This window comes from Phalacrocorax aristotelis, chromosome 1 (genome assembly GCF_949628215.1).
Source record: "Phalacrocorax aristotelis chromosome 1, bGulAri2.1, whole genome shotgun sequence".
NCBI classification, from domain to species: Eukaryota; Metazoa; Chordata; class Aves; order Suliformes; family Phalacrocoracidae; genus Phalacrocorax; species Phalacrocorax aristotelis.
Window position 1 is genome coordinate 3,360,340 of NC_134276.1, and position 12,161 is coordinate 3,372,500.

Below are 12,161 nucleotides of genomic sequence, written 5' to 3' on the forward strand. Positions count from 1 at the left end.
AGTGATTGATCTTGCGCAAAGTAGGTGCTTAAGGTAGGTGGGAAGAAACACCCTCTAGAAGTACGCATTTCTCTCCATCATCTAGGGGAGCCTGGAGAAAGCTCCCAGGGCATATGCCAAGTTGACTGAATGTGTAAATCCTTATGAGAAGGTTTTTTGCTAAAGAATGAAGAGGACGGACCTCCCAACAGAGTGAAAAATGACCCATCAATTCCGCGATAACAGAGAGCTGGATCTTCCAAGACTGTGGTATTCAGAAAAAAAAAATTAAGTCGGTGTTATCAGTGTTTTGCATTCAGCATCTGTCTCACACACTCTCTAAGGATTATGCTAAATGTCACGTAATTAATTATGGAGAAAATCCTCTGCAAGGCCTAGGGAAAAGCCACCAAGTTTGCAAAACAGAGTTAATGCCAAGCCCCTCCACCAATTCCATCACTGCTGCTCGTAGATAAGTCTGTTTCTCTAGTCTCCAAAAACGTAGTGCAGAAGCACGATGAGAGTATGTGCAGAGAGAGTACCATGGTCAAAACTGAGATGGGATCCACTAGCACCAGCACGTACGTTACCATGGAAGAAACCAACAACAACCTAAAGACCCCATTGCTTCTTCTAGTGTTCAATTGTCAACACTTTCACAAAAAAAAAAAAGCAAATGCTGCCATGCATCATATAGGGCTGTGCTCTTCTTCCCCACGCACCCACAGCAATCAGCAGGAGCCTGCTGTGTAACTCTCTTTGTATCTTTATGACCTGCTTAGGGTAGTCATAAATGTTATTCATTCCCATAAAACAACTTTCTAGCTGGCTGCATCAGTAACTGGCATCTGATCCTGGCAACACAACTGCCTTAACACATATTTCCTTCTCTCCTTGTTAAATGTGTTACCTTTCAGTTTCATCCTAAGCCATCTTGGTTAGTTTGACTTATTGGCAGACACATTTCTGGGTGCATTTCACTTTATTACTGTAACATCCACATCCTTCAAAAGTTAAATGAGATGGAAACAGAGATAAAATTGAGCCCTAACCAAGATCGGGGTGTATTAGCTCTGATCTCGGTTTTCAGGAAAACACATCTATGTTCCACCAGCTCCCTCAAGGATGGCTTGAACCAGCTGCTGTGTATGTTGGAGCTCTCTCTGGGCTGTGCATAATTTCTAACCTCAACTGCTCTTCCAGCAGGGAAAAGCTACAATCCTTGCTAGGGCTGAGTAGGTCTGCACTGACAAATTCCCAGGCGGCTGGAGTTTGGCATTTCTGGCACTGGATAATCAGTGGCAAACTTGGAAGGGAAACCACCACTCTGCTAGCTATGCAAATATATATATCATACATATATTTAAAGAGGTCCATTAAATATACAGTGAAAAGGAGTTCTGGCCAGTGAATTTCAAGGGAAAGGAAAAAGTGGAGTATTTAATTGTCAGAAATTCTGCCCTGTAGTTCATCTCAGTCTCTTGCACGCTGTTGCTCATGCAACGCTCCCTGTCTGGACACCTCCAGAAGGCAACTCATCCTGCCTTAGATGTGAACCAGTGCTGGACCTTAGCTGGTGGAGGCAAAACCTGTCGGTGATGTTCTGGCTGCTCATGTATCTCAGATATCATGCCCTTGAAGGTAGAGGCATGAGTCTAGGGACAGTACGAATGTCACCTGACTGCAAACCTCTACAGTGTGGACCTCATGGTAGTCCTTCAGGGTCCTTCTTCAGTCCATGGAAAGAAAAACACTCATCTGGGGAGTAATTAGCCTGAGGTACTTTTAAGACCTACAGTAGGATAAGATGACTCATGTCCTAGAAGTGCTCATTTTCTACTCTGGCTATAGAGGGAACCCAGGTACTGAGCTCGGGCGCAGACATCTGGACTCTATAAGCACAGAGCTGGGTGAGATGAGTCCAACCCCTAGCACTTGGCACCAGAAACCTGCAAAAACTTATCCCAGAAAGCCTATCGGCAACTCTCAGGAATGGACTGAAATGCAAATCAGGCAAGAGGCCAAAGCAACTCGTCACTAATACAGTAAAAATGATAAATACTCCAGCACAGTACGTCCCAGCAGCAAAATAAGCAGGCAGAGCGAGGGAGATGAAATGAGAGAGCTCCAGGCAAATGAGGAATGTTCCAGGTCTCTGAGAGATGCTGTACTATGGGCACCAGCTCAGTTTTCTAATCAAAGGTGCCAAGTGACACTTTAGAGGCCTTGGGATACTTCACCTGGCCCTCCAGAAGGATGCATATATCTCCTAGGTCCTGCGCCACATTTTCTAATCCTGTAGAGAGGTCTTTGGCCTCTTTAAAGGACCTGGAAACCTACATTGAGGCACCTGCATCTCACCGTTACAGACAAGTCAGGAACAAGTTGGGATGAGAGCTGAATTCAGACCAAAACTCATCCCAGTTGTGAAAAAAAGGGGTGTGATACAACAAGATCATGTTATTACAGATGGTCTGAAATGATCACCATTAGAGAAGCAGATTTATAATGCAACAAGAAGGAAACTGGCTTTGTGGAAGAGGGAAAAATATCCGCCAGACAGTCAAGAGAGGAAGGACCGTGGCCCCATTGGGGAGAACAGGCAGCAATGGCTGTTTCTTGTCGAATGAGCTGAGCTCCAGGGAGCCCGCCAAGAATAAAAATGCAAGACGCAGGAAGGTGTTTTCTGAACATCTCCCAGGCCTGAACTCCATGCCTTTGCTTGTGAGAACCTATAATTGGAAACATCTCCATGTGTCGGGAGGAAAAAGTAAAGGGTAATGGAGATGGAAAAGAAAACTCACAGTTACTGGAGTCGCTTGCCGAGACCGAAAAGTGCATTTATAAATCACAGATCAGGAATGTGAGAGGCTTATTAGGTCATCTAGTCCATGCCCTGACAGCCCAGGTTTGCTCAGTCTCTGTCCTACATTCAGAAATGTCTTCTCCACCCCTTGTCACTTTAAACCCTCCCTGTGGAAAGGCACCAACCCTCCCTGCTCCGGAAATTCTGGAAGCACCAGGGAAGGATGGCCTCTGCCTGCAAAGGACCTATTTGGGGAACAAAGTCCATTCTAGGGGCAGTGGAAGGGAAATCACCTTCCCTCAGAAGAGTCTTGTCCATAGGGGTGTTTTGTGGTGGGTCTCTATCCCATCTCCACCCAGTCTCTGTTGACCACCAGCACTGGGAGGGGAAACAGCCAGCCCCAATTAAGCAGCCCTCAGGGAAGAACAACCTTTAGTCCTCAGTCTGGTAAGAAAATCCCAGATAAACATCTTTCTTTGGACTCCCACCCTTCATCCAAGAAGCAGGATGTGAGGATTTTACCAACTGCCATCCCACAGATGCTGCTTTTCACTGTTTCCTCCTGCTAACGTCGTGCTCTCCTCTCTCCTGCCCCAACCTGCATTCTCCTGAAAGCTGAGGACAACTGAGGGGTGGTTGTTGGTTTTTTTTAGAAAATATACATATTTGACCCATCCCTTTAAATAAACAGGCCCCAAACCAAACATCTCCTGCTTTATATATAGCATAGCATGGCTTTCAATTGAAGTTATGGATACTGACAGAAAACCATAAACGTAATTACAGAGGAAATATGATGCATGGATGGATCATGACTTTCGTTTACTCTTTAATTATCTCAGGCAGTTAATAAATTCATTTGAAAACATGAATGCTCTACAGTGTTAGGTCCTTTGAGAGGTATGGGCCCATTCCTGCAGGTCTGGCCTCCATGAGAAGACTATTCATAGGAGCAGCAGCTTCGGAAAAGTACCTTCAGATCTGAGCAGACATCAATGAAAGCCATACGTGATTTGGTTCACAAAGACCACTGTGCATAGGACACTGCTCGTGGTCATGCCAAAGAGAGAAAAACTCCCTGAACTGTGTGGTGCAGCATTGGTGCCCTTTAAAACACCCTTAAAGGGTGGAAGGGTCTCCTCTCTTTCTGATGTGGTCTCTCTCTGGAGGGCATCTCCCCACCATCCCTTGTGTGACACAACCCAAGAAGGTCTCACAGAAGGACTGTTGCAGAAAGCAGGAACTTCTGCTCCAAACTACCTGCGTTGCTTTCCATGAAGGCACACTCATTTTTATGCCTATTCTTAAGCCCCTTAATCTTCCAGGGATTTGGGTGAAACAAAAAGATTTAGACAAAATTAGATGGCTGTGGAGAATGAAGTGTGCGGTAGACTTTAATAAAGAGAGGCAGTGATAGGGGGTTTTTCGCATTTGATTTCATTGAAGATTTTTTATCTGCAGGAGCCTCATTTTCACAGGTTTTCAACTGGAAGAGGCTCGCAGGACAGTTACAATAACCTTGTCTAAGCTTCTGGTAGAGGCAGGCCATGCCCCCGCCAACCTGCCCTGCATCAGTCCTGGTCTGGAGACCACAAGCACTGGGAAAGCCACCATGTCCCCTGGTAAATGCTTCCAGTGGTTCTGCAAAGCCTTTTCAAACAGAGAAGTGGGATTCATATAGTAAAAAAAAAAATAAATCCACAATCCAACAAAATAAAGAGGAGGAAGAGGGAGAGGAGTGCGGGAAAAAAAACCAACCCTGAAGTAAAAGCTTAAAATAAGAGCTGCTTTCAGATATGGTGCCAAATCCAGCACTGGCAGTAGTGGGCACAAGGCCATTGACTTCCAGCCCAAGCTCGACTGAAGTCGATGCCAGCGTCGAGTTGGCTCACCGAGCACCGAGGAAGGCCGTGGAGCTTTGTCAAGTTTTCCCGAGCTGCCTACGGAGCGAAGAGCAGACTTCAAAGCTGCTGTCCCCCCCCTTCCTCACCCCCAGCCCGTTCCCCTCCTGCCGTCCCCGTCCTGCACTCCTTTCACGGCAGTTCATCTAGCAACCCCCTTGCCAGGCAGACGGTCTCCTTGCAGGCGCCCATGGCCCAATGTCCCAGCTCCCGCCCCAGTTGAAGGAGAGAAGCAGGAGCTGCCAGGAAGAACAAAATCTTTCCATTTTCTCCCCTGCTTTCTGCTGGCTGCAGAAAGGCTGTGGTGCTGCTCGAGGTCGGTGAGCTGGGGGACATCCCGGGTTCACTGAAATGCACGGCTCAGCCACCTTTTGCTCCTGAAGGGCTGTGGTTTAACCATGAGAATCGTGCAGCAAAGCTGACCTTGTAGCTGGGAACGGTGCTCAGCTAGCGGTGGCTCCAGAGGGCATGGGGCATGTCCAGGGCACCACAGCAGGGACAGGCAGGGACTTCCCAAAGTGACCAAGCTCCACGTAAAAATATTGGGAATCCTGATGCCACCACTTGCTGTCATGGGCTGACCCTGCAAGCCACGCAAAAATACCTCTTGCTGCTTTTGGCTTCTTTATGACCACTCTTGTGTTGAAGGTGACACTCAGTAGACAGGGACAGTCCAACCTGTGTCCTGGTGCCTGGGCAGAGGAGGCAGAAGTGCCTCGAAAGCCACTCTTTGCCTGGACATCCCAACAGCTGCAGACCTGCAGCATGCACATCTGGCTGCAGCTCCCTCTAGTGCTTATATATTTTTCATCTGTGCTCAAATAAGTTTCGTCAGCAACCTGCTTGGCCAAACCCAAGCCCTCCTAGGAGAGCTAAAGGGGGTGCAAAAGGAGATGGGTAAGGGACTAGAGTTCCTACATGCACTGGCCCTAAGACATCTCCCATTGAAACCCATGGCTGCCTCACCTCCCCAGCTGCTGTGATGCAAAACAAGCACTGAGGACCACAAAACGATGCAAAAAAACCCCTGCTCTACGGATGGGAAAGTGTTTTCAAAAAGCAGCGTGCAAAAATGAGACTCAGGGGCTCATATGCATTGAATGGAAAGGCTGCCTCTCCACGGCAGCCCCTTATCCTGCAAAGATCTGTCCATACCCTGATTTTACAGCCAAGCAGCTCCCTGGAGCCTGGATGGAAGAGGCCAAAATATGAAGTTTCTCCAGCAGCAAGAGCAGGTTTATGAGATGTTGACCATCCACGCACCGCACTGGGTGCTCGGCGGTGCACGCCTCTGCGGCAGGGAAGGGCACGGTGCCGATTTACAACAGCTGGAGATCTGGACCACAGAACTCATAAAAATAAGCCAAATAAAATAAAACAAATGGCTCTCTTTTACCTTCTCCCCACTTTTGCTAATTTACAGGGGATATTCGTGTTACAGGGAAGTCCTAAATGGTTGAAAAGCATGTTTTCCTTCTCCCCCTCCCCCTGCAATTACATCACGCGCTGAATCAAAATTGAATTTCCTATCACCTTTCATATCAGTCGCTCCCTCTTCCTCAGGCTTGCAAAGCCAGCCCGCCAGGCTGGTAAAACCCACCTCCTTATCTTCCCCCTCCCCTCCCAAATCCTCTTTGAAGCTCGCCTCTGGCACCGTGCCTACAACAACGGCGCAGCGAGCAGACCACTGAGACAAGCCCACGACCGAAAACATCTCATAGCACTTTCCTCACTCTACATCCCATCCTTTTTCCCCCCTCCTCTCCTTCCATGAGCACAGGAGGGAAGGGGCAGGGTTTGATTGTACAGCATGTGAGTCCAGGGCTGGGATTGCCGCTCCAAGGTATTACTTGGTATTCAGTAGCATCGATCTCTGTTCGCCAAGAGTTTACCCACGCAATTTCCAAGGATGGTCCCCTCGCCCCAAGGATGGCAGCACCACTGCCAGTGATTGGGGGTGGGGTGGGGAAATTGGCTCATGTTTCCATAGAAAAACAAGGGTGGGGAAGGGAGGAGAAACTGCAAATGAAAAAAAAAAAAAAACACACCCCAAACATATTTTTGTGAAATCCCAGCTGGCAGCGTCCCAGTTGCACGAAGTGCCCTGGGACAGGGAGTGCAGGTCTCCGCCAGGTTTTAAACAGGTGTGAGGGGAGCCCTGGCGGCGCATCTGGATGCAGTTCATGCTTCAAATGCCACTTTAATCCCAGCTTTCATCTTCCCCACTCACTTTTCTATAGGGGGGATATGTCTGCTGGGAAGGGGAGGAGCGGTGACAGGGTCTTTCCTCCAACTGCCTCTCCCCCATCCCATCCCCAAAAGCAACCCTCGCAGCTTAACCACTTACCAGCCAAAAGGCTGCTTTTGCCGACAAAGCTATTAGGGACCTCGCCCTGCCTTCTAGCCTTTTTTTGCGCCTACAGTTTGTCAACGTGCTATCAGGTTCCCTTCGAAGCTCATCTCGCCCCTGGCCCTTTGCTCTGGGTTTAGCACCTTGCTTAAGCAGGACCCTAATGCCAAGCATATAAGCAAGACCCTCTGCTCAGTTATGGGTCTGTATATAAGTGCTCTGCTGGATCAGGGTGCCACAAAACAGCTTTATTTCTGTGCTGCATAGAAATAAATGTTGCAAAAGAGTCCAGGCTCTGCCAGCCCATGAGCATGTTGCTAAATGTTGTGCAGAGAGGAGATGCCCACCCTGGGCAAGGTGTTGTATATATGCAGAACTGAGAGCCTAAATACCTGAGGAAGATGGCAGAAATAGCTGGGCTATGTAATTTAGCTGTGGTGACTGCTACAAGGTGTTAAGCCAAGATGGTGAAGAGCAAATCAGATCCTGATCTCCTCTACTTCCGAGGTGGTCCTCAGAGTATGCAGGCAACACGTTTTAATGCCCTAAAGTAGGTGACTATTCCTCACGCCTGACCATATGCCTTTAAACACCCCATGGAGGGATTCACCCTGCTTCTCTTTATGCATATAAAAGGTGGATGTGTGGTCTCAGCCAGCTCCCTGCAGTCCATGGCACCTCCAGAGGACTTCTCTCGACACTTGTGTTGGATGTCTCTTTGGAGAGGGTGAATCCCCATCTGGAAGGTCCTGTCTCCCCTGACTGCATGCAGGGCAGTGAAAACACTGGCTCCAACAAGATATCTAACCTGAAGATGTCCAAATTTAAAAGAGCCTTTAACAAAGGTGGGGAGAGCCTCAGATGACAATTGGGACAGTGGAATGGGAAGGAGGAACAAACCAGGAACCTCTTGTCTCCATCTCCCCATCTAACCCCAAGACCCTCACCGTGACACACTATACCCTATACAACAGACTCCTCCTGGCATTGCATTTTATTGTGCCTTTTCTTTTATGGAAGATGCTAATTTGAGGGCAGCCCACATCCCCTTATTTAGTTTGTGAGCAGCTTCAATCCCGAGTAGAAAAGACAGATCACTCACCAAGGACCTGGAACCAGATGGGTGTTGGAGGGGCTTGTTTGTTTATTTTGCAGTAAGCAACTAATTGATTGCTTGCTTAAGCAAAGAAATGAGATAGTGATGTTTTCACTTTGTTTGCAGTGACATTACCTCCGAGGAAACTCAATCCAGACTTGACCACACGCCCTGGTATTTCTTCACCCTCCTCCCCCTCTCCCCCCTCAGCCTCATTTTTAACACCCTTCACGAAATCCAAAGGTTAAAAGGTCCACAAAAAAAACATGTTATCTGTCAAGCATCCCTTGTGGTTGGAGATTGGCGGCATTATCTTAGCTGCCGTCCCTACTGCTCTCAGCTCCTACTCAGCACAACCAGCAGCCCCGGTGGGAGAGTTTCCCAGCATGGTAGGAGCTAACGCTAGAAACTTCATTAAGTGGCTCATGTGAGCATTCAAGTGTGTGCCTTTCCTTCGGTATCAATGAGGAGAAGAAAAAGCGACCCTAAATCATGCATATTTTGGAAAGAAGATGGAGACATATTGTTAGCACAAGCCCCTAGCACACACACTTGAAATCAATGAATGCCCAGAGAAATGCAGCGTTTGCTGCTCTTTAAATGGCTTTACAGTGTGCTTCAAATAGCGGTTGCAAAAATGGTTAAAAGACCAGCAATGCCTACAAAGGCTTTAAAAATGCATCGAGATAGCCAGGTACTTACATCCATTTTATTCCATAGCAAATCCCCGTCTGCAGAATCAAAGACAGAAAACCAGCTAAGAAAAATCGTGGACTCGGCTTCATTTTCTCCACTGTCCCCACTCGCTGAAGGAAATCAGCTTCTCCAAAGAAAAAAGGAGGCTTCCTAATTTTCTGCGCGACGTTATTTCCCTGCGGTTTGGGTGTTGCTCCTCCTTGGAGATGAACAACCTGAAAGGAGAGAAAGAAAGAGCACGAGCTACAGTTAACTCTGAAGTTCAGCGAGCCGTCGCAAGAGAGAGATCTATTATCCAAATTGCAAAGGAGTGGTTTATGAATCACAAAAAAGTTTGGATTATCCCCTCGCAGTCCCCTCCCTCGCCAAGCCTTGATACAACCTTTCGAGTCAACAGACAGACAAACCGTATGGCTTGAATTACACCCTGAGTTATGGTCTGATTGTGTGTTTCCATTTAACCCTGCACATGGCAAGACTTCATTCGCTGCTTCACTTTTTTTCACTCCCCCCCTGCCCCTCCAAAAGGTTTGTGTAACTGCTCGGGAAGAAGGGAAGAAAAAAAAGAGATAAATCTTTAGAGGAGCCCAAATCTTTGGCTATTCACCTCTGCCTTATTTCTCTCCAGTTTTCTTTTTTCTCCTCCTTTTTTTGCAGAGAAGACAAATTATAAAAACTGCATTTCCCGACTTCACGCAGGTGCCCATGCCCTGCAGATGTTTTGGTCTGATCTGTTACAACAAATGTGTTTTGCTCTTTCCCTTCTGCTTTCCTTCTCACCTCATTAACTCTGCCTCTCACTTCTTCCAAGTCCTCGGGCACCTGGAGCTCACGGAAAGGGCTGCAACTTCGTAAACATAAAAATCACATTTCTGTCTCTGGGGAGCAGCCAGGAGGAGACAAAAGCTCTCAAGGATTTCCCCTCCCCACCTTTTTTTTTGTTGTTGTTTTTCCCTTCTTCATTCCAAACAAATAAACAAACCAGGTGCAGGACTTAAATTCTTAGAGGGGTCCTCTCTGTCTCCAGGGCATGGCTTGCTTATTTTAGCAGCGGTATTAATAGCAGTAAATGGGTTTCCCTTCAGTTAGTCACTTCAGACACCGCTCCGGGCTGCTCTTCGTGGTCTTTGTGGTGGTTTCCCACCCCACAAGAAAGCCAATAATAAAATAAACAGAAAAACCTGCCCACCACATTGCACCTCTGGAGTCTCACAGCCCATTGCATGGCACACCAGCATCCCCGAGCCATGACCGAGCATCCCCCCACGTCACCCCCTCGGAGGGGTTTGGGGTGGGACCGGGAAAGGCTGGAGCAGTCGGCATCAATTCGGGGAACCCCTTACCCTGGGAAAAGCACATCCCACCTAACCCCCAGCTCTGGATTTGTCCCAGCTGCAGCTTTCTGCCTCGATACCCCCATTTGGTGAGCAATTGGATTAGCAGGGAAGGAATATTTCTGGGTGTTTTCTCTGCCATCTGCAGTGTATTTTTCCATTCAGGCTGCTTTTTGGCTATCCCAGCTCCAGCGCCTGGTGTAAAGGGTTACTAGAGAAGTGCTGTTATTATAAAGGATTTTAATAACCTCTAGGGGCGAGTTCCCGGCTCCCTTGAAGTCCGAGACAAAACTCCGACTGACTACAAGGGAGGCAAGATTTCATCACCACGGGTTGTTTTTCTTTAATGCCCACTCGGGTTTGGGTTTGATGTGTCCCTTGAAGGCAGTGCTCCCACAACCATCCAGGCTTACTTCTTGTTTCAGGGTATTTCTGTATCTTTTCATCTTTGGGAGCTCTTTTCTTCTCACCCCTCCATGAGCACGCTGGAAACCTTCAACCCTTAATCCTGTCCATGCCTTTTAGTGTCCATTTAGATATTTCAAACCCCTTATCTCCCTCCTGTGACCTGCTGAACAACACAAGAGTCGGGTGTAAAATGTCTCAGATGGTCTAAAAACCCTCTCACTAAGCCTGACCAGCCAACATCATCCTCTGCTTTGCTCCCTGCCTTGAAAAAGTCACAGTTTGGGTTCCCCCCCTCAACGAGGGAGGAATAGAAATGATCTAACACCCCCATCCCCACCCCAAGAGCTGCAAGCTTGGCCTGCAGTCGCACCCCTGTTATTTGGGGAGGTAATAACGCCTTTTTCCACTCAGTCCAGCGCAGGTTACGTTTGCAAGAGGAATTTGCAAGGGGAGGGGAGGGAGGGAGACTCTTTGGGGCAGACGTGATGTTTACAGCTCTGGAGAGCTCTGGGTCACTGATCAAACCAGCAGCAAGTGGCCTGCAGACTCTTAAAAACTGGAGCCGTTTTTAACTCAAAGCTCTCTTTTCTCTTCACCCCGAGGCTGTTTGCAGCCAGACCCACACTTGCGCACTGAAAACGTTCCCATCCAACACCTCCAAGAGTCCGGTCGCAGGGATGGGAATAGGCAATATGAACAATCTGTAAATGTGTGAGTAACCATCTCACAATTTTCCAACTTTCTCATCCGAGAAGGAAAGACATCCACCTGACCCCGCTGCCAGCCTGCAGCTCTCCCTGGGAGCACAGTCACCTGGTTTAGGGGTAGCGCATCCCCAGATGACCCGCGGTGAGGATGGGGAGCAGGGACAGGGAACAAGCAGGGTGGTGGGGCTGCTTGCAGCCCCCAGGTCTCCCCTCTGTCTTGCAGCCCCCATCTCTTGCAGCTCCCAGGTCTCCCCTCTCTCTTCCAGCCTTCTGCATCTCCCTTCTCCTTTCACCCCTGGGTGCCCCCACCACTCCGCAGGCTCCTCTCTCCATTGCAGCCTCCCTTCATGCTTGCAGCCCCGAGTCCCCCTTCTGCCTTGCAGCCCCCGGATCTTCGGTGTCCCTATACCCTTCTCCATCTCCCCTCTCCTTTTTAGCCCCTGGGTCTCCCCTCTCACGTCAGCCTCCGGAGCATCCAGTCTGCCTTGCAGCTCTTGGGTCTCCGCTTCCCCCTGCAGCACATCAGTCTCAGGTCTCTCTACGTCGTCTGGGTCTCCTTCTCCCTTTCAGCCCTTGGGTCTCCCCTCTTTCATGCACCCCACCGGCTCTCAGGTGACTAATGCAGCCTCCGAGTCTCCTATCTCCCTGTACCCGCCGCGTCTCCCCTCTCCCTGCATCCCCCGGGTCTCCCCCTCTCCCTTGCAGCCTCCAAGCCTCCCCCCTCCCCGCAGACCCTGCACTTGGGCACCCCCGCCTTTGCACTTTCGGGGTTTCAGGGGGGCTCCCACCGGAGCACTGCCCCCTCCCGCAATCTCGGCAGCGCCTCGCAACCCCCCCGGTCCCGGTCCCGGTGCCGGTCCCTGTCCCTGTCTCGGTCCCGGTCC

The 12,161-nt window shown here is 49.1% G+C and overlaps 1 protein-coding gene across 4 annotated transcripts in view; it reads right to left on the reverse strand.

Annotated features, from left to right (window-relative positions):
• WNT11 (Wnt family member 11) overlaps window positions 1–12,161 on the reverse strand; it is a 31,392-nt gene that overhangs the window by 19,083 nt on the left and 148 nt on the right. Inside the window, exons 1-2 of one of the 4 annotated variants that reach the window (XM_075113245.1) lie at window positions 11,736–11,818; window positions 8,835–9,043 (exon numbers count right to left, since the gene is read on the reverse strand). In XM_075113245.1, the coding sequence (XP_074969346.1) occupies window positions 8,835–8,917 (83 nt within the window). In that variant the 5' untranslated portion in view covers window positions 8,918–9,043; window positions 11,736–11,818. Of the gene's footprint in view, window positions 1–8,834; window positions 9,044–9,608; window positions 9,656–11,735; window positions 11,819–12,161 lie in introns of those variants that run through there. The other 3 variants (XM_075113336.1, XM_075113151.1, XM_075113065.1) reach the window with 3 other exon arrangements.